Source organism: Capricornis sumatraensis, chromosome 6 (assembly GCF_032405125.1).
Source record: "Capricornis sumatraensis isolate serow.1 chromosome 6, serow.2, whole genome shotgun sequence".
In the NCBI taxonomy this organism is placed as follows: domain Eukaryota; kingdom Metazoa; phylum Chordata; class Mammalia; order Artiodactyla; family Bovidae; genus Capricornis; species Capricornis sumatraensis.
Genome location: NC_091074.1, coordinates 78,897,169 through 78,923,776, shown reverse-complemented (window position 1 = coordinate 78,923,776; position 26,608 = coordinate 78,897,169). Strand labels below are relative to the sequence as shown.

The 26,608-nt window shown below is 38.8% G+C and overlaps 1 protein-coding gene across 2 annotated transcripts in view; it reads right to left on the bottom strand.

Moving 5' to 3' along the window:
- Positions 1-26,608, bottom strand: part of PPP3CC (protein phosphatase 3 catalytic subunit gamma) — an 81,300-nt gene that overhangs the window by 38,664 nt on the left and 16,028 nt on the right. For both annotated transcript variants that reach the window (XM_068973849.1, XM_068973848.1), the window contains exons 2-4: positions 7,940-8,137; positions 7,422-7,546; positions 771-882 (exon numbers count right to left, since the gene is read on the bottom strand). In XM_068973849.1, coding sequence (XP_068829950.1) covers positions 771-882; positions 7,422-7,546; positions 7,940-8,137 — 435 coding nt within the window. The remainder of the gene's footprint in view (positions 1-770; positions 883-7,421; positions 7,547-7,939; positions 8,138-26,608) is intronic.

The window sequence follows — 26,608 nt, the reverse complement described above, 5'->3', positions numbered from 1 at the left end:
TTATACGGAAACATTACACCACTTTACATAAGGAACTTGATAATCTGCAGATTTTGGTATCTGCGGCAGTCCTGGAGCAAATCCTTGGGGACATCAAGGGATGGCTGTGAGTATGTGTGTGTATATATATATGTATAGATTTGAACTATTTCAGGATAGGTTTTTATGTAGACAGAATAGAAATCTGTATCTCAAATAGTGAGCTGCTGCTGCTAAGTCGCTTCAGTCATGTCCGACTCTGTGCAACCCCATAGATGGTAGCCCACCAGGTTCCCCCGATCCTGGGATTCTCCAGGCAAGAACACTGGAGTGGGTTGCCATTTCCTTCTCCAATGCAAGAAAGTGAAAAGTGAAAGTGAAGATGCTCAGTCATGTCCGACTCTTAGTGACCCCATGGACCGCAGCCTACCAGGCTCCTCTGTCCATGGGATTGTCCAGATAGGAGTACTGGAGTGGGTTGCCATTGCCTTCTCCAAAATAGTGAGCTAATAGTTATTAATTTTAAGTGATGTAATTGTGTGGACAATTTATATCTTTGGACTTATTAATGTTTTCCAAATATTCCCATGGGGGAAACTCAAAAGTTATTTTTTAAAACAAGTGTCTTAAATAGTGGAACCCAGGTTCTCACTAGAAAATGAAACAAAACAAGAACAAAACAGAACAGGAAGCATTTGAGGTCCAATACTTTCTTTTCTTTGTGTTTAATTTGCTTTGGGACGAGCTAAAGCATAGCTTCCAAAAAGTTCTGGAGAAGTGATTATACTTACATTCCTGTTTGAAGGTAAAATATTCTGTAAGATGCCTGCATTCATGATTTCCTCGAAGCAGAAACAATGTTTTGGGATGATTGATCTTTAAACTCCATAAATACAGCACACACTACAAGACAAACACAGGATAAAATTTTTATTTTTGATCACGATAACACATAAAGACAATTTATACAAGTTCAAATGACTTGCTGTAATGGCATATCTCATTGCTATTCCCAAGACAAAACGTGAGGAATCCGTCTTTTGAGTGTGACCTGCTGCTGTCGCCCTAGAATTCTTTCTTTTTGTTTGTTTTTGTTTTGGCCTCACTGTGTGGCATGCAGGATCTCTGTTCCAGACCAGGGATTGAGCCCAGTCCCCTGAAGTGGAAGCGCAGAGTGCCAACCACTGGACCACCAAGGAATGCCCTGCCCTAAAGTTTGAAAGAACATAGGAGAGTAGGCTTCCCAGAAACCTCTTCTTACTTTCTGTTCCCATGTTCTATCCAAGTATCTAGATCTCTATGATAAAGCCACCCACACACATTCCTTAGTCCTAAAACTTGTATTTTATTTAGTGGAGAAACACTAGAGACATTTCCACTAAAATCAGGAACAAGGAAAGGATACGCACTATCACCACTACTATTCGACACTGTACTAGAGGCTGGATGGCATCACTGACTCTACGGACGTGAGTCTGAGTGAACTCCAGGAGTTGGTGATGGACAGGGAGGCCTGGCGTGCTGCGATTCATGGGGTTGCAAAGAGCCGGACACGACTGAGTGACTGAACTGAACAGAACTGAGAGGTATTAGTCAACTGAATTGAACAACAGAAGTCAACGAGAGGCTTAAGAATGAGTAAAAATAAAACTGTTCCTGTTTGAATATAATATCATACCTGATAAACTCCAGAAAAATCAATGATACAACTAAAATAATAGAAAAGTTCGGTAACATGGAAGGATATAAAATCAACATATGAAACCAGTAGCCTTCATATATACAAACAATATGTAAGATACAGTGGTAGACAAAACTCCATTTACAACAGCAGTAAAGATTAAACACATAGGAATAAACTTAACAAGAAATGTGCAAAACTCACACTAGGAATAACTTGAAGAAACACTCCTGAAAGACACAAAAGGAGACATGAACAAGTAGACTTTCCCTGTTTTTGGATAGGATGATTCAGCATTAAAAGAATGTAGTTCTTCCAAGTTTATAAACTCATTGCATTTCCAATAGAAATACCACAAGCTATTCTATGGAATTAGATGAGTTGATAATTAAATTTATATGAAAAAATAAACTTGCATGAATAGCCAGGAAACAGCCAGAAAAACACTGAAAAAGAGTGTTAAGACATACTGTAACATTTCTAAATTAAAACAGTGGTCCTGGCACATATATAGATAAATATACCAGTGGAACAAAATGGTCAGGAATTAATCCACATATTAATCCACGTAAATCCAAGCTCCAGGAGTTGGTGATGGACAGGGAAGTCTGGTGTGCTGCAGCCCATGGGGTCATAAAGAGTCAGACACATCTGAGTGACTGAACTGAACTGAATCTATGCATACATAAAAATTTGAGATATAAGAAGAGTGGCATACATTTATTTTTTTAAACAGATATGTCAATATATCTGTATATGTTTAACCTATCTCTGAAAGATCATACAAGAAACTCTTAACAGCGATCGTATGGGTACAACGGCTAATACATGAGAAGATGTTTAATTGCACTAGTAATCAAAGAAATATTAATTGAAGCAACAATATACCCATCATTTTGGTAAATGTTAGAAAATGAGATAAAACCAAATTCTGGAGAGACGAGAACAAACATGAATTCTTAGGTGCCGCTAGTAGGCAGATAGACTGTTATAGCTATTCTAAAGAGTGATCTGAAATACTCAGTTCATGTATGGGACATACCTTTCCCCCTAGCAATCCCAGTCTTATTCATACACCATTTTGTTTTTCGTTGTTGTTGACTCGCTCAGTCACATCCGACTCTTTCGTGACCCCATTGACTGTAGCCCCCTAGGCTTCTTTGTCCACAGGATTCTCCAGGCAAGAATACTGGAATGGATTGCCATTTCCTGCTTCAGGGGATCTTCCTGATCCAGGGATTAAACCCGTGTCTTCTGCATTAGCAGGCAGATTCTTTACCACTGAGCCACTAGGGAAAGCCATAGAGCAACTACTAACAAAACATGGGACCATGAATGGATTTATCCAAGGGTGTTCCTCACAACAGTGTTCATTATACAAAGAAACTGGAGTCAACCAAGTTGTCCACCATTGAGAACAGAGAACTAAAATGTCATAGATGTTGTACTGCGGAATACAACGGAACAGACAGAAACCCAGATAGATCTTTAAAACATAATGATACGTAAAAACCAAAATCAACAGAAGCTTGTTAGAATACAGAGATTCCCAGGATCTACCCCAGACCTAAAAAAATCAGAAATTTTGGGGTGGGGTCTAGCAATTCGTTTTTGAATAACCCCTCCGGGTAATTATGATGCCTGCTAGAGTTTGAAAATGACTGAACAGCAGCATATCATTTATGCAAAACTAAAAAATATTTTTTCCTCAAAAACATTATATGCTAAAAAGTAAATATAATTAGTATATGTATTCTCAGGTATATACCAAATACAACACAATTCTGAGGCATATACCAAATACAATACAAACATGTACACTTGGGAGAGGGAGTAAGGAAAATAGAGGTCACAGATTAAAAAAAAAAAAACAAAAAACAGTAGAGGGACTTTTTAGGAAAAACTAGCAATAAATGTGCCATGACCTGAAGGGGTGAATTCAACCAAGATTTCCTACCTCCTAAAAGGAAAGACATGAAAATTCTGAATCCAGACATTTCTCTGACATCCTCTTCTAACTCACCAGCATCTTCCTGAATGAGACTCCTAACTAGTGTCCCTGAACCCATTTTTGGGCTCCTAGAGTCAGTCTACCACATAACAGCTAGAGTAACTTTTAAAACATAAATGAAAGTTATATCACTGCCATGCTTAAAAAACAAAAAACATAAACAAAAAAAGCTCTAGAGGATTTTCACTGCGTTCAGAATAAAACCCAAATTCTACCATGGTTTGCAAAGCCTGACATCATGTAACCCCCGCCTATCTCTCTGATGCACCATCCCCACTGTCCTCTTCCTCATTTTGTCTAGCCACGCTGACCTTGCTTCTGTTCCTGAGCTGTCTTAGGCGCATTCCTTCCTCAGAGCTCTACGCGGCCTCTGCCTGGAAGGTACTCACCCCACCTCCATCTACGTATGGCTCATTCTCTCAGGTCATTCACATTTTCTATTCAGATGTTACCTCTTCAGATAGAACTTCCCTGACCTCCAACTAAATTGAAAGCAAAAGTGTTAGTTGCTTAGTCATGTCCAACTCTTTGTGACCCCCTGGACTGTAGCCTGTCAGGCTCCTCTGTCCATAGGATTCTCCAGGCAAGAATACTGGAGTGGGTAGCCATTCCCTTCTCCAGGAGAACTTCCTGACCCAGGGATCGAACGTTGGTCTCCTGCATTGCAGGCAGATTCTTTACCATCAGAGATACCGGGAAAGTCCCAAATGAGCTAACTCCTGTCCCCTTTAGGCCTTTACCCTGACTTGATTTTCATGGACACTAAACAAATATAAAGATGCTGTCTCTCTTACTAGAAAACACAACAAAGGACTTGGTTATGCTTATTTATCTTCACATCCCCAGAATGATAACAATGTCTCCCAACTTAGGTACTATTAACAGGCACAGTTCTTTGCTGCAGGATGCTTTGTATGCCTGTGTGCTAAGTTGCTTAGTCCTGTCTGACTCTTTGCGACCCCATGACTGCAGCTTGCCAAGCAGAACTTTATGTGACAAACTATTCATTCATGTCATTGTACGTAATTATATGTGTAGCATAATTTCGCAAGAAGTAAAACTGTTAGATCAAAATATGTGTATGTTTTAAGGAAGACAATGCAAAAGAAACATTATAAAATGTAAACACATAGACACATACAAATATAATTAGATGGCTTTTCCCTTTTGGGGGATGACTTCCGTTTGCAACATACCAACTTTCACAATATTCCAAGGAAAAGTTAGATTAAATTCATATATAAATGTAGAAAGCACTTTCTCTTTTCTATACTTACCTTTCCAAGAACATATTATATCTTTTGATTTATTTGGTGTTTATTTCTGCCTTCTGAAATGACCAACTAACCTTTCCGAAGTAATGAGCTATAAAAGCACAGTGTACATCTACTTGAGAATGTAATTTGGTTGATATACTTCTTGGCCTCTAATTTCAAGTTTTATTCCCTCGTACTATACATCAGGATACAATTTTATGATTATTTTGTACACAACAAAGAAAGGTCATGATTATCAGAAGATCTCTTTATATACTACTGGGTGAAAGAGGATCCCATGTTTACTTAGACTAATCAACTAGTGACAGGAAATGGACTGCCATGACTGGTTCAAACCAACCAGAAAAATTCATCCCCTTGGGCTGGGATACGGGCCTTCCCTCCCCAACATTAAAAGTTCTCCCTGAACCCCCAATCCCATTTGAACAAAACAAGGATTTTGCTAGTAAGGAATAAGAAGAGAAAAAGTAGACAATAAGCAGTACCTGCTACAAACTGAATTATTCAAAGAGGAATGGTGAGATAAATTATGGTATTTATGCCACTGATCACGCTTTTGGAGAAATTTTAATGACAGAGAAAAGTGTTCTCAACACAACGTTGAGGAGAGGAAAAAGATTACAAAAGAGAACGTACAAAACAATCTCAACTTTCTTTGAAAATTGTATATACATGTAAAAGGAGAAAAAAGAATGCAAGGAAATATAACAAAATAGTAACAGTAATTATTTCATTTATAAATGTTTTTGTTAGATTCTGCATTTCCCAATTTTTCTACCCAAAAAAATGACTATTTATAACAAAAAATTGTCATCAGGGCTCCATTACCTTATTTTCCTGTTTAACATAACATTCATGTTTATCAAGCACATTGATAAAAAATTATTGTTCAATTATATACTTATATCATGTTGGACTAAACTGTAGCTTACAGAAATCTATAACCTTATTGGTTTATAAGTGACGTCCAACTAACACCAGATATCTCCTACAGTTTAATTTTAAAACTGGTGTGATATAGCACTGTCACTTTAAAGTTTTGATTAATTTCTCTCTTAAACTATTCCAGAAAAACACTTTACAATAGCCAAACATCAAGTAACAAGATAAAGCCAAATACAACCTATGATTTATTAACATCCATTCAACCAATAAATACCGAGTGCCTACTATGTGTCAAAACCTAACAGAGAGATTTCCCTGGTAATCTGGCAGTTAAGACTCTGCTCCAATGCAGGGGGCAGTCTGGAGGCAAGGCATTTAGAATCTAGGGCACTGGCAAGACCACACTGAGGTTTTCTGACTCATGAATTTAGACTGTCTATTTAAATGAAGAGTAAGATCCATTTCTCCTGTTTCTTGGGGGTTTTTTGGCAGCTTTAGAACCACAGCTGCTTCTCTCGTTGAGACCAGGCGACATGGTTGACTTGTATTAGCAGACATGCTGCATGAACAATAAACCCTTAGCCACCAGAAACGTCCTTAGTCCAGCGAGCCCCAGTGTGAGGGAGAGGAAGAACTGACGACTGCAAGAACAACAAGCGGGCTCAACGCCTCATCTCAAGCCTATTCTGGGGACACGATAATTCAATTACCTGAACTATTTCAAAAGTTACTTTTTTTTGCCGACCACGTACAGCTGAATCAATAGACATTAAATATGAATGTACTAAGTCCTTCCGTTAGCTTTTAAAAAAATATTTGTTTATCTGATTGCACCAGGTCTTAGTTGCAGCATGCAAGATTTCTGATCTTTGTTGCGGTGTGCAGGATCTCTAGTTGTGGTATGTGGGATCTAGTTACCTGACCAGGGATAGAATCTGGGCCCCCTGCATTGGGAGCACAGAATCTTAATCAATGGACCACCAGAGAAGTCCTTCTGTTAGGTTTTAAAATAGTTTTATTTTTTATATGTAAAAGCTTATATTAATACTTTGTTTTAAATCTAACCATTTTTCTGTCATCATACAGTTTTCAAAATATATAAATTGGAGTTTTCATTAACTATTTTTCCTTCAATGAACATGTACTTACTATGTGCAATAGATCAGAAATTAGTCCTACAATAGGTTAAATGCCTGATTATTTAGCATTGGCAGTTAATCTATGCATTCAGTGTAGCCCAACAGCTTGTGGTTTTACAATTAAGGTGAGCTAATCCAAACCCCATTTAGGGTGAAAAGCAATTTAAGTTATTTATATATAGCCTGTACACTACCTCCAAAGAGGAAAGGTTGGTAAACACTTAAGTTATTTGCAAAACTGCATTAATACAGCCTTCCACATGTCAGATTTTTACTGGCAAATAAAAGAAACAGTTTTTTAATATCAATTTCTATCACTTTACTTAATGAAAGTAACAAAGTTTATAAATTCTGCAAGTGTTCATTTTAATTTCTTCTACTGAAGAAAGAAAAGAAAAAAAATTTAAGAATAAATATGACAGTTCCAATATACCCAGTTTAATATTTACCTCTATACTGAAATAGCCTCTGTCCACGTAGTCACCCAGAAAGAGGTAGCGTGTATTACTAGGTGATCCTCCAACTTCAAACAACTTCATCAGGTCAAAGAATTGTCCATGAATGTCACCACATACTAGGAGGGAAAAAAGACATAAGGTGAGGCGAAAAATTATGTTTTAGAAGAGAAACAGCATTACACTATTAAGACCACAGTTTAACTTTTTTGTTTTTTTTTTCACAGTTTAACTTTTAACTTTAATCACTCTAGCTTTTGACTGGACTGCTTGATAACTGCAGATAATCTATCAATCTGAAACAGTCCTATCGGAAATATTAGACATTTTAAATTGTATTTCTTCAATGAAAAACATATCAAACAATCGTGAGACTGCTCACAATTCCTAGAATAATTATTACACATTTTAGTTGATGATGACTTGTAATCATTCCTCAAACTAGCTCAAATCTGTAATCATTCCTCAATCTAGCACAGATCTAAGTACCACCGTGCAGATCCTTCTCATACCGGTGATTGGAGCATCTACTTCTATCATAGTCTTCTCTTGTCTCAGTATGGCAGCCCCATCATTGATTATTTTTAAGGCTACTTCCTCTTCCAGTCGCCCTTCCTTCACCAAATGGTTTTTCAAAACATCAATTTTAGGTTTCCCATTCTCAAATACTTCCTTCAAAGTAAGCCGCTGGGTCGGAGGAAAGGGGACAGCTAGAAAGAAAAGAAAAAAAAATTTTTTTAACAGCTGAAGTTATAGAAAACAACCATAAAGACATCACTTTTACATAACAAATTAAGTCTAAAACATCACCATGATTTAACATCCACAGCACCAGAACTACATGGGGAAAAAAAAACTAAAGATACTATATATTATAGATGATCAATTCTAATTTTTTAGAAGGCCACAAAGTCAAAGTTATTTAAAAGATCTAGATGTATATAAATTATGCCTTACATATAAACATGAAACACTTGATTCAGCAAATAAGCTAACAGTGAGACAATGAATATATTTTTTCTATGAAAAAGTATTCAAAAAGAAACTATGGTTTAAAACATAAAGGAAAAGAAACCACAACACTACTAAAAATGCATTTATTTTATTTAGACATAATGAAACCGTGTCTTGGAAGTTTGACTTCAGTCCCTGTTCAGGGGAATCATAAATGTATGATTTTATTATTAATGCAATGTATGACTGTATTATTAATAATACATACACAAGTGTATGTATGTATTATTAAAAGGTCAAAGTGAAAGTCGCTCAGTTTTGTCCGACTCTTTGCGACCCCATGGACTATATAGACCATGGAATTCTCCAGGCCAGGATACTGGAGTGGGTAGCCTTTCCCTTCTCCAGGGGATCTTCCCAACCCAGGAATCGAACCCAGGTCTCCTGCATTGCAGGCGGATTCTTTTACCAGCTGAGCCACAAGAGAAGCCCTATTAAAAGGTAGTCGCTTAAAATATTAGTGATAATAAGAACACAACTAACAGAATGGAGCTCTTTCAGAAAATAACTTGCTATAGTAACAGAGCACAAACTTGAGAAAAATAGATATGGGAGGCCTAGTTTTGTTTTCTAGTCTGGAAATGCTAACAACTAACTTCACTTTAATAAAGATTATATACAACATCACAGTAAGTTAGCAACTGGAAAAGAAAAAAAGTTTTGACATTTTAAAATTGGCTATCATCTCTTCTTCTATCTATCTTTAAAACAGTCTACTTTAGACTTCCTGTGACCTATAGCCATAAGTCTATAAACCATACATTTTAAAGAAGAGGTTCATGTTATTTCTTTTTTTTTTTTTTCATGTTATTTCTTTTTAATTTTGGTCACATGGGATCCAAATGAACTGACCAGAGATCAAACCCGTGCCCCCTGAACCAAGAGCCCAGAGTCCCAGCCACTGGACTGCTGGGGAAGTCCCAACAGAGGGGTTCATTTTAATTTGTGCTTATGTCTGATGATTTCACTTCTAGCTTTATGGAAGTGTTATTAAGAACCAACTTGAAATCCACAGGAGCTTACACAATTTTAAACTTGCTCTAGCCATACCATTTTGTATTATTCAAAAGTAAAGAAAGTCCTATGGTAGGTTTTGTAATACTCTTGGCTACAACTTGACTCATTTTGACTATTCAAAGCCCCCTGAAAGAAATCATAGTAGCTATCCAACTGGCAATATTACACTGAAACAGGGAACCACATGCTGCTGCTGCTGCTAAGTCACTTCAGTCATGCCTGACTCTGTGCGACCCCATAGACGGCAGCCCACCAGGCTCCGCCATCCCTGGGACTCTCCAGGCAAGAACACTGGAGTGGGCTGCCATTTCCTTCTCCAATGCACGAAAGTGAAAAGTGAAAGTGAAATCGCTCAGTCATGTCTGACTCTTAGCGACCCCATGGACTGCAGCCTACCAGGCTCCTCTGTCCATGGGATTGTCCAGGCAAGAGTACTGGAGTGGGGTGCCATTGCCTTCTCCAGAAGGGGACCACATACACCCCAGTTTACTCAAGACAGTCCTAGATTTCAGCCATTCTCCTAGTGTAACTGTTAATAGCATCCCCTTTTACTCTCAAAACCACCTCAATTTGGAGGACAAATTCAGTGTTAACTTGTGTGATTTATACAGTACATCAATATACTATCTTAATAGGATAATCTACATCTATTATAAGACAAAAATATTATGATGGGTCTTTTATTCACTCATCTTAGTGAGTCTATAAAACAGGGTAAAGGTTAGTCCTGAACAAGTTTACTTACATTTTTACTAAAATAGCATTGGTACTATGGTTGTGTTTAATAATAACAAAAAACCTTTTATATTTTAGTGATTCTTACTGAAATATTTTCAAATGAAAGTAAATGCTATTTGGGATTTGCTTCAAAATTATGGGAGAAATAAGCAATAGTATAGAGCAGCAGCAGTCCTGAGAGGCACAGCGTGTGGCATAAGTCCTCTTGGAGGAGGTTGCCATTAGACCCACTACAGAGCCACCAAGCAGGTGACCCATTTCTTCCAGTAGTCAAGTATGGATGTGAGAGTTGGACCATAAGAAATCTGAGTGCTGAAGAACTGATGCTTTCAAACTGTGGTGTTGGAGAAGACTCTTGAGAGTTCCTTGGACTGCAAGGAGATCAAACCAGTCAATCCCAAAGTAGATCAACTGTGAATATTCCTTGGAAGGACTGATGCTGAAGCTGAAGCTCCAATACTTTGGCCACCTGATGCAAAGAGCCGACTCATTGGAAAACACCCTGATACTGGGAAAGATTGAGGGCAGGAAGAGAAGGGGGCAACAGAGGATGAGATGGTTTGGATAGCATCACCGACTCAGTGGATATGAATTTTGAACAAACTCCAGGAGACAGTAAAGAACAGGGGAGCCTGGTGTGCTGCAGTCCATGGGGTTGCAAAGCTCGTGCTCACTAAGCTCAGATAATCAGAATCTGCATTCTCAGTCATCACACAGGCACAGTTTACCGGTCTTCGTGTCCTTAACCCCCAGCCCCTATGTGGCCACATGGATACAAGGAGTTTTCCACTCAGAATTTCTGAGTGGAAAAGAAGGGGATCTAGAGAAATGCTTCGTAAACTGTCTTGGGAACTGCCCCCACCCTAGCACCAACAGGTAGAAAACTAAACCTTGTAAAATGCAGTAAAAATAAATTACTAGAAAAGTAATCACAGGTACAGATGTTGTGCCGATGTTGAGCTGCTATGAAAGTTTTTAAATGCTCACCACTCTCTGTACTTACTTCACTTAGCACCAATTGGTGGACAGACACTGGTTCACAGACCACACTTTCTAAGTAAGACTGGTTTGGATAAATATGGATTTAGAGGAACAAGAATAAGACTAGAATGAAAACTTGAATATTATGTATATACACGTGTTCAAGCCCCAGTTTGAGTTTTAACAAGTTTCAAACTGCCTTTAATGACATATGGAATTTCACTGATTAAAAAAATACAATCTAAGCACTTGGACTCTGAAGTTTAAGCTTCTAACATCTTACCCATGCTTTAAACTACGAAGTATTTAAACTGTAACACTGAGGTTTAGTACTTGTATCCTTTCAAGTCATAAATAAACCATATGCCACCAGACATAGAAGTTTCCCTTCTTCATTTCTGTGGCTGTGTGTTGCCTCTTTATTCCATTTCTAAAGGTATCATCCTTCCAAAACCAAGTCTTAGGACAATTTTTCAATTTTCAAAGAAAAGATACTCAAGTGTAATTACAAGGGTAATAAGTAATTCCAGATATTTGTTAAAAAAATTATGCTAACCAAAGTAGACATTTTAATTTTTTTCTAAATATATATATGTTTTATTGAAGTACAGTTGACTTACAATGTTTTAGGACCAAATTAGGCATTTTTAAATGAAAGAATCAAAATGTCAGTAGTGCCAGCACTCAAGTTATTGCTTTATTGATTATTTCATATTGTCACTTGGGGGACTGGTCCTTTATTTTTAACATAGGCTCATCATTTTAAAAGGTACAATCCTTTTCAACAAGAAAGTAGGGTTACTAGATGGATTAAAGGGTTTCAAAACGCAAGCATAGTGTTAAAAAAATTTGACTGTGAATCAAAACATCATTTACCCAGAAATATGATAATTTAGGGGTTAACAAACTATAGTACTTTTTTTTTTTTTTGAGGAGAGGAGGTTCTTGGCATTCAAAGATGACTGGTACTAGAAAAGGCCACTTAGGCCTTCCCTGATGGTACACTGGTTAGGAATCCACCTGCCAATCCAGGAACAAGGGCCAATCCCTGGCCCGGGAGGATCCCACATGCCATGGAGCAACCAAGCCCATGCACCACAACTGCCGAGCCCACGCTCCTGAGCCCACACGCCACGACTCCTGCACGCTCTAGGGCCTGTGGGCCACAACTACTGGAGACTGTGCTCCACAACCAGAGAAGCCACCACAGTGAGAAGGCCGAGCACCACAACTAGACAGCAGCTCTTGCTCATCACAACTAGAGAAAGCCCATGCGAAGCAATGACGATCCAGCGCAACCAAAAATAAATAAATAATTAAATAGTTTTAAAAAAGAGCAGGCTACTTAGAGTGTATCCACATTAAAAAAAAAAAAAAGTCATAAGAAATAGTGGAGGGAAGTCATTCAGCTTTTTATCTTTAAAAATAAGGGACTTTCTCAATGGTCCAGTGGCTAAGATTCTGTGCTCTCAATGCAGGAATCCTGGGTTCAACTTCTGGTCAGGGAACTAGATCCCACATGCCAACTAAAGATCATGTGTGTCAAAACTTAAGACCCAGCACGGCCAAATAAATAAATAAATGAGAAAGTAAAAACTGCAGAAATGGTTTTATTTCATAATTAAACTAGCTGCAACATGATTATAAAGGGAGTTGTTAGTACAAATACAACCAAGAATTTCAACATAAACCTTCTGAAAACTGATGAGCCCTCCAGACTCTTAAATCCAACAATCTATTTAACATCTACTCAGATGTCTAAGAGGCATGTACAATTTAACATGTTATGGAAACAACCTGTGTGCCCACTGACGGATAAATAAAGATGTTATGGTACATACATACACAATGGAGTATTATTCAGCCTTAAAAAATGAGAAAGTTTTATAATTTCCAACAATATGGATGGATTTGAAGGCATCATGCTAAAAGTGAAATATGTCAGGCAGAGAAAGACAAAATCCTGTATGGTAGCACTTACATATGGAATCTAAAAACAAAACGAAACTCATAGAACAGGAGATCAGACTTATAGTTACCAAAGGAGAAGGGTGGGAGGAAGGAGAAATGGAGGAATGGGGTAGCAAGATACAAATTTTCAGTGAAAAGGTAAATAAGTACTAGGAATGTAATGTACTTGAATGATAATAGCTAACACTGCTGTATGATATATAAGAAAAGTTAAGAGCATAAATCTTAAGAATTCTCATTGTTGTTACTGTTGTTCAGCTGCCAAGTCATGATGGATTCTTTGCGACCCCATTGACTGCAGAGTCAGGCTCCTCTGCCGTTCACTATCTCCCTGAGTTTGCTCAAACTCATGTCCATTGAGTCAGTGATGCCATCCAACCATCTCATCCTCTGTTGCCCCCTTCTCCTGGCCTCAATCTTTCCTAGCATTAGGGTCTTTCCCAATCAGTCAGCGGCTCCTTATGTAAGATTATGTAACTCAGAATCAAACTTCCACTCATGTACATGTCTTCCATTTCGGTTCCTTCTCAATCCTAAGACAAGCATTAATAGAAGGATTTTTTTCACCCCACTGTTAAAACAGAATCATTGTTGACATGGTTGATGACCAAATCCAAATCACATTTTGGACACTTTGCAAGGAATATTACAAAAGAAAGCATTTGTCTTTGCCTCATCTCTCTCCTCAGAAGTAGAAGCACAGTAATAAAACAAACTATTTTCATCACCAAGTAAATAGTGATTTTCTGTATTCTTTGATAATTCATATAGCGAGTGCCCAGTCTATTAATGTTTCAGCAGGAAAACATCGCACTGAGACCTCATATCAGTCTGCACCTTCAGGTGGAACATCTTAGCATTCTAGTCAGTCCCAGGTGATGCCAGTTGTACAGAATCTGCCAATGCAGGAGATATAAGAAACACAGTTCGATCCCTCGGTCAGCAAGATCCCCTGGTGTAGGAAACGGCAACCCATTCCAGTATTCTTGCCTGGAAAATTCCAAGGACAGAGGAGCCTGGCAGGCTACAGTCGATGGGGTCACAAAGAATGGGACATGACTGAGGGACTGAGCACAATCAAAGAAGTCAGGAGAAGAGGGGAGAGGAGGCACATGGTGCTCTCTTTCACTAAGTCTAGAACGTTCCTTAAAGACCTCTGGAATGAAGGCAGCCTCTAGGAGCAAGAAGAGGCCCCCAGATAAAAATAAAGACTTCATTCCTACCACCACAAGGAACTATCAATAACCTGAACACGCTAATGATCAGATTCTTCCTCGAGCCTCCACATGTAAACTCACCCTGGTGGGCACTTTGATTTCAGCCTTTGAGCTGTTGAGCAGAGAAGTCTATGCCACAAATGTACCTCTGAGCCACACAACTTTGAGCTAAAAAATCACTGTTTTAAGCCACTAAGTTTTTGATAATTTGTTACACAGCAGTGGAAAACTAGTATTGAATTCTTGAAGTTAAAGTTTTTTCCTTAGACTGTTCAACAATCACAAATACACTTTTATATGCACAAGAAACTAACACGAGACATCTCTCAGAATCGAAACAGTAGTCCCAACTTACAACTGTACTATGACTCATAGGACAGACAAGTGAGCCAAACCAAACCACAACATACATCACAGACTATCTGAGCTCAAACTTTCTCACACCAGATGTTTCAGATCTGTACGTTTCAAGATAAGACCTCAGGTAAAGTAATTTAACAGTAACTCTGCATAAACACCAGATCTGATCTAACACTAGAACTTATGAGTACCAGCAACTTATTAAGTTTACAGATTCTAACCAGCCCTTGCCCAGATTACCAACTTCCACCCTAAAAATCCAACAACAGTCTCTTATCTAACAATAGTATCTATGAGCAGCCTTCCTAACTGCCTCAGAGAAGGTCCCTAGCCCCTCTGGTTCTCACTGGTTCTGTATGCGTGTGCTCAGTTGCTTAGTCATGTCTGACTCTTTGCAACCCTGTGGATTGCAGCCCACCTGGCTCCTCGTGTCCATGGAATCTTTCAGGCAACAATACTAGAGTGGATTGCCATTTTCCTCCTCCAGGGGATCTTCCTAAACCTAACTTTTCTTTATAAACAAATCCTTCAGCTGACCTTGTTTCTGGGTACATCCATGTACCAGTGTAACAGTGTACACTTATGAGGCCATTTGATAACCACCTGCTCAGGGCCACCCTGACTACAGCAGTGCGTTGCCTGAGCTCTAGTAATTTTGTCGAGCACTTCAGGGTCAAGGTGATATGTGGGTCCTCTTTCAGTCTTATCAGATTGTACTGTTTGGAAGCAAAATCTGGCTTCTAATTAGTAGCATTCCCATCACCTGTCTGTTTGTTCAGTATCTTGAGTGTCACTCATCTATGAGGAAGTACATAGGCAGAGGACAGACAAGGATCTAAGAAGGGTATCCTCCAGCCAGCCCCAATGGCTGGTTCAGACAGCCTCTGACAAGTTTGGAAGGTCTCATTAGATGAGTGTCTTAGATCAACTCTGCACTAGGTCAATTTTTCTAAAACTTCCTAAGGATCTTCCTCAGTCCTTAAACTCCTGAGAAGTGTTTTGTTTAGTTCTGTCTACCTGGAGCTGAGGATCTGACTGGCCCTCAGTTGGTAACAGTTGATCTCTGGTGTCACTTTGTGTCTTCTAGAGACACGTGGTTGCAAAAGTGCCACCCTTAATCATTGCTGCAGATCACACTGAGCTTTCTCAGTCTGAGCCTTTGTCTCCTCCATGCCTCTTCTGCTTCCTTTACGTTTTCAGATTATGAATATACTCAATAAATGGCATAATTTCACCCAGGAAAAACTATGAAATACAAATGGCATCTTGGGGAACATCTAACATGAACAAAATTATTTGAGAGGCACCTTCAAACAATAGGAAACAGAATTCTGAATACCCAATGCTCTGCATTCTTTAATATGAGGAGACTTCCAAATGCAATTCAAACTCTAAAACTGGCTCCCTGAAAGAATTCCCAAATGCCAGGAAAAAAGAACATTTGCTGAAGGAATCAGGCTTGTGTAAATATCCCTGATCTCTATCAATTAGTCCCTATTTTGATGTGTTTAGGAGACACAAGGCTTCCCTGGTGGCTCAGACAGTAAAAAATAGGCCTGCAATGTGGGAGACATGAGTTTGATCCCTGGGTGGGCAAGACCCCTGGGGCAAGGTCATGGCAACTCATTCCAGTATTCCTGCCTGGAGAATCCCATGGACAAAGGAGCCTGGCGGGCTACAGTCCATCGGGTCAAAAAGAGTCAGATAAGACTGAGCGACTAAGCACAGCACAGGAGATACAGAGGCTTTCCTGGTGGTTCAGTGGTAAAGAATCCACCTGCCAATGCAGGAGACACAGGTTCAATCCCTGGGTCAGGAATATCCCCTGTAGGAAGAAATGGCAACCCACTCCAGTATTCTTGCCTGGAAAATCCCATGAACAGAGGAGCCTGGGGAGACTACAGTCCATGGCGTTGCGAAGAGTCGGACACCAATGAAGTGACTTAGCACTCACACAGGCAGGAGACACAAAACCTGGAAAAGACTATTTGGCATTACCCTAAAGAGAATTTAGAGACCAATTAATCCACAGGCAATAAAAGCCCTTTTAATTTGTAACTCTCTGAAAGTTGTAAGATTACTCATTTCTAATACCCTCACAATTCCCCTCTCATTCAACCTTTAACTCTTAACAATGTCTTTTGTTACTGATTTTGAAGGAATGTAAAAGACTGCATGTAAAGACACGGAAATGTGAATGCAGTGTATCAGATATGTTTTTGGTTATGTAGAAATAAAGAGAATAATTTTGTATTTTAGAAAAAGAAATGTCTGTCTCACCACAAAAAAGATATGGTCATTGTACGGTGCTAATATGTTGTCAGCTAACACCATTGTGGTAAATAATCATTTTGCAGAATATAAGTATATCAAATTAACATATTATACACCTTAAACTCACGAAATGATATATGTCAATTTTATCTTAATAAAGCTGGCGGGGGGAATTTCTGGTTGTACCAAAAAATGACAGAGTATAGCTACAGATAAATTAGACAGTAGACCTTAATAAAGGTAGAAAGTCTGAGAACTGGTATATTTTATTTGTCTGGGTTTGTACACAAACAAAACAACCTTTGATGAGAGAAAGAAAATACATCAAAATTTCTGACAAAACTGGTTAAATGTGAAGTATTTATCATAAGGAATAAAGGCTTATAAATCCTTTTAATGTAAATGCTTTCATGAGTAATAAATAGAGGAAAACTAGAATTTGATTTTCTTTCTGTCAAAAGGGCAAAGTTATTCTGTGCTGAAAGAAGACATTCCTTAAATCCTTAAATCAAAGTATCCTGTTAATTCTGTGCTTTTTTTTCTTTTAACAAACTTGTAAGTCTTCTTTTTATATTCCTTACTTTTAGAAAAAAGATGACATTCCTAATAAACAGTGTCACTTATTACTGTATTTTTAAATATACTGCCTTTAATTTACTCCTCATCTTTGGATAGTCACAACTAGTATTTTGTCACACAACAATTCCCTTCAATTTTGTTCTCCAAATTCAGAACAATAAAACTGTAAAGATGTCTCTTACGCCTACAATACCTTTGGGTCTACCCAATTAAAGGACCATTAGGTTACACAAAGATTTGATCCTTTACCTTATTAAAAATATTTTTAAAGGATTAACAGAAATTATTAGCTCTGTTTGGCATTCTCCAACTTTTAATTAATTCAAAACTATTGTGAGAGCTCTTTGCTTTATTAAAATGGGGTAAAAAGAAAAAAAAATCTGACAAATGAAAAGAGTTCAGCCTTCAGCTTTCCTAAGTTAATGACGTATTAATTTAAAATGTGTTAAAATGGCAGCCCACTTCAGTACTCTTGCCTGGACGGAGGAGCCTTGTAGGCTGCAGTCCATGAGGTCGCTAAGAGTCAGACACGACTGAACGACTTCACTTTCACTTTTCACTTTCATGCATTGGAGAAGGAAATGGCAACCCACTCCAGTGTTCTTGCCTGGAGAATCCCAGGGACAGGGGAGCCTGGTGGGCTGCCGTCTATGGGGTCGCACAGAGTTGGACACGAATGAAGTGACAGCAGCAGCAGCAGCAGCAAAGTAGATATGCTTCAATGTTTGTATATCTTTCAGGTTAAAGATATATTTATATACAAAGACTGACGCAATAGCTGTCGACAAAAGATTTATCTCTAGGTTTAAATAAGGTTGTATTGGTGACATTCCTCATACATTTTATAGGATAAATCAAAAGGCTTGGAGATTTGTCAATATCCTCTCTGTTCAAGACATATTCTTACTTTCAGAATACTCAATGACTGACTCTTTATGAAACTGATTATATACTTTAACAGAAGATTCCACTCTCTTCCATTCTGACAAGGCTGGTTAATGGTTAATATAATAAATAATGAATAAATAAAGCCTGCAGACTCAACACCTACAAAGAGTTTCTGCTTCTTCCTTACATTCACCTCAAGTTCCAGCTATAATCTAAAGATCAACAGCTAACCTTGGGGAGACATGTCAAAAGAACTTTGGTAAAGGTATGTATCACGTACTTGTAACTAACACTGCTGCTGCTGCTGCTGCTAAGTCGCCTCAGTCGTGTCTGACTCTGTGCGACCCCATAGACGGCAGCCTGCCAGGCTCCCCCGTCCCTGGGATTCTCCAGGCAAGAATACTGGAGTGGGTTGCCATTTCCTTCTCCAATGCAACTAACACTACATGGAACAAATTAACTATGCGTAACGCTGACATCATTGCTATGGCCAGACACTGTGTCTGAGTTAGGATTTCCAGAACTGTTTTGCTCCAAAAGCAGAAGATAACGTGAATAGACCATTTATGTCCAAAATCAACAGAACACAATCTCTCAGATGCCAGAAGCCACTGATTACCATGCACATTCCATGATTTTGCCCTTTATTCTCTTGGATATTTTCTTCTGTCTCAAGATTCCAGACTGTCAGTAAACACCCTGCCCTTTATTCTTAGTACTACCAAGACCTTTATCCTTGATAATCAATAAATGCAGGACTAATTCCTCAGACACTGGGAAAGGAAAATAATCCATATCCAAATTAAAGGGGAAAAAATGACTTGGTTACCATAGGAAGATCCAGATAGATATGAAATATATGAGACATTATCTCAAGTTTTAACCATAATTATTGAAGTTTTGTCTGTTACAGATGTCATGTGTGTAGTCTCCAGAGTCTTAAATAATGCATTCAGTCATCATCATGCCAGGTGACTCTGACGCAAAAAATAATCATCTGACCTAGAGGGTGGGATGGGTGGGTGGGAGGGAGGCCCAAGGGGGAGAGGACATATGTATACATATAGCTGATTCAAGTTGTATAGCAGAAACTAACGAAACATTGTAAAACAATTATATTACAATAAAATAAATAAAAACAAGAAAAAATCACCTAAGAAAAAGAACAAAACGGCTTGGTGTTTACAGAGGTCAAAATTACTATCATCAAAAGCTTGACAAACACTCACAACCTCTCTTAACAATGGCACAGATCTTGACTGATCACTCCTAAATGGTAAATCCTCCAGTTTAGTTAAAAAATGATCAGAAGCAAAGAGTGAAAATTGAAACAGAAACCACAAATTGTTCCCAAACTCAGAAAAAACACTATGACTTAGAAGTCAGAAAAAGTGAACCGAATCAAACCACAATGTGCATTACAGACTATCAAAGCTCTTTTTTTTTTTTTTTGACATTAGCTCATTATGTATGTTCCAGTACTACACAGAAACTGATCTGACAAAAACACTTCAGGGACTCGGGTGTACTAAAGATAAAATCACTGACCATTCCAGCAAGTCAACCACATCACATAGTGTAGCCAGTCCCTGCCCAGACTACTAACTTCCTCCCTAAATTCAGTCTGTGACCAATCTCTGCTCTGAAAATTCTGTGTATCCTCCTTTCTAACTCCCTCCTTCTGAGATGCTCCACCAGTTATTCTAGTATATGTTATTCCTTGCTGCAACAAGCTAAGTGTAACTTCATTTTGATAAGATGTAGATATGCTCCTGGTAGTCTCTGGTGACAGGCTTTAACCTCCCCAAGACAGGGAACTGGTGGCCTAGAATCAGGGATAGGAGGAAGACTTTTGTTACACACCTTTTAAAAGTTTATGCCATATTATTGTATTACTCACCTAGAGATAGACATCTTGGGAGTGCGAAGTCAAGTAGGCCTTAGGAAGCATCACTACGAACAAAGCTAGGAGAGGCGACAGAATTCCAGCTGAGCTACTTCAAATCCTAAAAGATGATGCTGTTAAAGTGTGGCACTCTATGCCGGGAGATATGGAAAACTCAGCAGTGGCCACAGGACTGGAAAAGGCCAGTTTTCATTCTAATCTCAAAGAAGGGCAATGCCAAAGAATGTTCAAACTACCACGCAAATGCACTCATCTCACATGCTAGCAAAGTAATGCTCAAAATTGTCCAAGCTAGGCTTCAACAGTACGTGAATGGAGAACTTCCAGATGTTCAAGCTGGATTTAGAAAAGGCAGAGGAACCAGAGATCAAATTGCCCAACATCCATTGGATCATAGAAAAAGCAAGAGAATTTCAGAAAAACATCTACTTCTGCTTCACTGACACACTAAAGCCTTTGACTGTATGGATCACAACCACCTGTGGAAAATTCTTCAAGAGATGGGAATACCGTACCACCATACCTGCCTCTTGAGAAATGTGTATGCAGGTCAAGAAGCAACAGTTAGAACTGGACATGGAAAAACCGACTGGTTCCAAATTGGGAAAGGAGTATGTCAAGGCTGTATACTGTTACCCTACTTATTTAATTTATATGCAGAGTACATCATGCAAAATGCTAGCCTGGATGAAGCACAAGCTGGAATCAAGGTTGCCAGGAGAAATATCAATAACATCAGATATGCAGATGACATCACCCTTATGGCAGAAAGCAAAGAGGAACTAAAGAGCCTCTTAATGAAGGTGAACGAGGAGAATGAAAAAGCTGGCTTAAAACTCAACATTCAAAAAACTAAGATCATGGCATCTGGTCCCGTCACTTCATGGCAAATAGATGGGGAATCAATGGAAACAGTAACAGACTTTATTTTCTTGGGCTCCAAAATCACTGCAGATGGTGACTGCAGCCATAAAATTAAAAGACGCTTGCTCCTTGGAAGACAAGCTATGAGGACAGGACATATATTAAATATAACCAGGACAGCATATTAAAAGCAGAGACATTCCTTTGCCAACAAAGGTCCATGTAGTCAAAGCTATGGCTTTTCCAGTAGTCATATATGGAGTGAGAGTTGGATCACAAAGAAAGCTGAGTGCTGAAGAATTGATGCTTTTGAACCGTGGTGTTGGAGAAGACTCTTGAGAGTCCCTTGGACAGCAAGATCCAACCAATCCATCCTAAAGGAAATCAGTCCTGAAAATTCATTGGAAGGACTGACACTGAGACTGAAGCTCCAATATTTTGGCCACCTGATGCGAAGAGCCTCATTAGAAAAGCTCCTGATGCTGGGAAAGATTGAGGGCAAAAGGAGAGGGGACAACAGTGGACGAGATGGTTGGATGGCATCATTGACTCAATGGACATGAGTTTGAGCAAGCTCCAGGAGTTGGTGAAGGATAGGGAAGCCTGGGATGCTGCAGTCCATGGGGTCACAAAGAGTTAGACATGACTGAGCAACTTAACAACAACAACAAATTGTATTACTTATTCAAAATGTACATAACTCTATTATAAATTAATCAATCCAATGGGAATACTACCAATATCTGTTTTGGCTGCAACTCATCTAGGAATCGAAGAGTATTGCTGGATGTCAGAGAGGTAAATTCACCACCTGTTTCTACAAGGCTAGAAAGAATACTTTTGGGTTTTTTTTTTTTTGGCCATGCTGTAAAGCTTGAGGGATCTTAGTTCCCCTACCAGAGACTGAACCCAGGCCTAGGCAGTGAAAGTGCTGAGTCCTAACTACTGGACTGCCAGGCAATTCCCAAAGATAACTAATCATTAATGGATCATCAATACATCATCAACAGATCTTGGTGTCCAAATTCAAAACCTCTTCCTATTGTGAAACTTAACAAATCTAAATCAGCCATCAGTTAGAGGTGATAATTTGCTTTGTACCTAATGTGAACAAAATGTTATTACATTTTGTGTTTATTAAAATCAAACTTAATGACTGCCATTAAATAGCCTCATAAGTGGAGCTATGCTTGATAAATATCATGGCTCACACTGTAAATAAAGTGAAGATTTTCAAGCTATTGTAAAACATTTTTGAAATTCTCAAAGAATTTGCAAAAACAGAAAGTACAGCATAATGAATACCACAGTATCAATGTTTAACCTTCTGCTTATCTTCAAATCACATCAAAGAAACCATATACTCAATGCAAAACAATTTTTAAAAACATATACAAATTACTGTATATAAAACAGACCAGCAATAGGATTTATTCTATAACACAGAGAATTGTATCTTGTAATAACTTATAATGGAAAACAATATAAAACATATATATTATATAACTGAATTACTCTATGATACACCTGAAACTAACAATATACTGTATATCCAGTATACTTCAAATTTTAAAAAATACTTATTTCTTCATCCATTTATTTGGCTGCATCAGGTCTTAGCTGTGGGACACAGCATCTTCCTTCCATCACGTGGGACATTTTGTCACAGCTCACAGATTCTCTAGTTGTAGTGGGCGGGCTTAGTTGCTCCACGGCACGTGGGATCCCAATTACCCAATCAAGGTCAAACCCATGTCCCCTGCAAGGTGGATTCCCAACCCCTGGATGACCAGGAAGATCCCCATACTTCCATTTAAAAAAAGAATTTTTAAAAAACTAAAGTTCACAGAAAACAATAACTCCCACAAAACCAAATCTCTTAGAATGCCACCAAAGATAATCACTGTTAAAATTCCGGTACAGATCTTACTATTTTTAATAGTTAAATATTTTATTTTATAATCAGCTGTACTATACAATCCTGTAATCTGTCTCTTGGAAAATACTGCAGAATCCTCCTCTTATAACCTGTTTCTTTGAATTTTGTATTAAACTACTAAAATCTCACACCAACAAATATTCTTCTACAATAGAATTCTCAAAGTTTGCATCGTAATTCACCTAACCAATCTGCTATTATTAAACATTGCAGCTATTCTTATTGTTAATTTTTGCGATCATGAGTAATGTAGAAAGAAATATCTTTGTTCATACCTCTATCATCTCATATGCTCACTGGTCATTCGAATTTACTCATTCATAAATTATCTATAAACAACATCTTCTTTGCTCACTTTTACTGTCCTTCTGAATGATTTGCTGTTCTTTAATTAGTATAAAAAATAACTAAGAATACACCCATGGAATAAAGCTAGTCATATAGTGCAAATATTTTCTCTCTGAAGCATACTTTGAAAAGGAGGCATTTCAACTCCAGGCAGTATTTCAAAGTAAATTTTATGCTGGGAAATAGATGGGGAAACACTGGAAACAGTGTCAGACTGTATCTTTTTGGGCTCCAAAATCACTGCAGATGGTGACTGCAGCCATGAAATTAAAAGATGCTTACTCCTTGGAAGAAAAGTTATGACCAACCTAGATAGCATATTCAAAAGCAGAGACGTTACTTTGCCAACAAAGGTCCATGTAGTCAAGGCTATGGTTTTTCCAGTGGTTATGTATGGACGTGAGAGTTGGACTGTGAAAAAAGCTAAGCGCCAAAAATTGATGCCTTTGAACTGTGGTATTGGAGAAGACTCTTGAGAGTCCCTTGGACTACAAGGAGATCCAACCAATCCATCTTAAAGGAGATCAGTCCTGGGTGTTCATTGGAGGGACTGATGCTGAAGCTGAAACTCCAATACTTTGGCCATCTGATGCGGAGAGCTGACTCATTTGAAAAGACCCTGATGCTGGGAAAGTTGACGGCAGGAGGAGAAGGGGACGACAGAGGATGAGATGGTTGGATGGCATCATTGACACAATGGACATGGGTTTGGGTGGGCTCCAGGAGTTGGTGATCGACTGGGAGGCCTGGCATGCTGTGGTTCATGGGGTCGCAGAGTTGGACACGACTGAATGACTAAACTGAAGTCATCTGCACCAAATCCTGGATTAATTTTAGGGTATAGCTCCCTTAACTTCTTTTTTAAAAATAAGCTTTATTGAGGTGTATTTAGGAACAGTAAACTGTATCCACTAATGTGCACAATTCGATAAAATATGACACATCTCCGTTTGTCAAACCACAACCACAATCAAGATATGAAACATTTCCATTACGCTTGAAAGACCCTCTCCTCTACCTCCCAGCACCATTGCTCTACTTTCTGTCACTACACATGAATTTTGCACTTTTTATTTTTGTATGAATGGAACAGTCCAGTTTTTAGTTTTTTTGTGTCTGGTATTTTTCATAAACATAGTGGTTTTGTGATTCACCTGTGCTGTTGAATTTATCAGTTAGTTTTTATCTTTTTATTGCTGACTAGGCCCCACTGTGAGGATTTACCATGAGGTCATTCATTTACCCATTGAATATTTCCTGGTTTGGACTATTATGACCAAAGCTGCTATAAACATTTGTGCACAAATCTTATTTTCATTCAGTTTAGTCGCTCAGTCGTGTCTGACTCTTTGCAACCCCATAAATTGCAGCACACCAGGCCTCCCTGTCCATCACCAACTCCTGGAGTTCACTCAGACTCACATCCATCGAGTCCGTGATGCCATACAGCCATCTCATCCTCTGTCGTCCCCTTCTCCTCCTGCCCTCAGTCTTTCCCACCATCAGAGTTTTTGCCAATGAGTCAACTCTTTGCATGAGGTGGCCAAAGTACTGGAGTTTCAGCTTTAGCATCATTCCCTCCAATGAACACCCAGGGCTGATCTCCTTCAGAATGGACTGGTTGGATCTCCTTGCAGTCCAAGGGACTCTCAAGAGTCTTCTCCAACACCACAGTTCAAAGGCATCAATTCTTCGGTGCTCAGCTTTCTTCACAGTCCAACTCTCACATCCATACATGACCACTGGAAAAACCATAGCCTTGACTAGACGGACCTTTGATGGCAAAGTAATGTGTCTGCTTTTGAATACGCTATCTAGGTTGGTCATAACTTTTCTTCCAAGGAGCAAGAGTCCTTTTAATTTCATGGATGCAATCACCATCTGGAGTGATTTTGGAGCCCAAAAAAATAAAGTCTGACACTGTTTCCACTATTGCCCCATCTATTTCCCATGAAGTGATGGGACCAGATGCCATGATCTTTGTTTTCTGAATGTTGAGCTTTAAGCCAACTTTTTCACTCTCCTCTTTCACTTTCATCAAGAGGCTTTTCAGTTCCTCTTCACTTTCTTCCATAAGGGTGGTGTCATCTGCATATCCAAGGTTATTAATATTTCTCCCAGCAGTCTTGATTCCAGCTTGTGCTTCATCCAGCCCAGCGTTTCTCATGATGTACTCTGCATAGAAGTTGAATAAGCAGGGTGACAATATACAGCCTTGATGTACTCCTTTTCCTATTTGGAACCAGTCTCTTGTTTCATGTCCAGTTCTAACTGTTGCTTCCTGACCTGCATATAGGTTTCTCAAGAGGCAGGTCAGGTGCTTTGGTATTCCCATCTCTTTCAGAATTTTCCAGTTTATTGTGATCCACACAGTCAAAGGCTTTGGCATAGTCAATAAAGCAGAAATAGATGTTTTTCTGGAACTCTCTTGCTTTTTCCATGATCCAGCAGATGTTGGCAATTTGATCTCTGGTTCCTCCGCCTTTTCTAAAACCAGCTTGAACATCTGGAAGTTCACAGTTCACGTAGTGCTGAAGCCTGGCTTGGAGAATTTTGAGCATTACTTTACTAGCATGTGAGATGAGTGCAATTGTGCGGTAGTTTGAGCATTCTTTGGCATTGCCTTTCTTTGGGACTGGAATGAAAACTGACCTTTTCCAGTTCTGTGGCCACTGCTGAGTTTTCCAAATTTGCTGGCATATTGAGTGCAACACTTTAACAGCATCATCTTTTAGGATTTGAAACAGCTCAACTGGAATTCCATCACCTCCACTAGCTTTGTTCGTAGTGACGTTTTCTAAGGCCCACTTGACTTCACATTCCAGGATGTCTGGCTCTAGGTGAGTGATCACACCATCGTGATTATCTGGGTCGTGAAGATCTTTTTTGTACAGTTCTTCTGTGTATTCTTGCCCTTGGGTAAATACCTAGGGGTGGAGTGCCAGAGATGTAAGGTCAGATGTATAATTAACATATGAGGAGACTGTCGAGCAATTTTCCCCAAGGACTTTTACAACTTTACATTCCCACCAACGGTGCCTGAGAGCTTGTCACTGCACATCCTTGTTAGAACTTGATCGCTGTC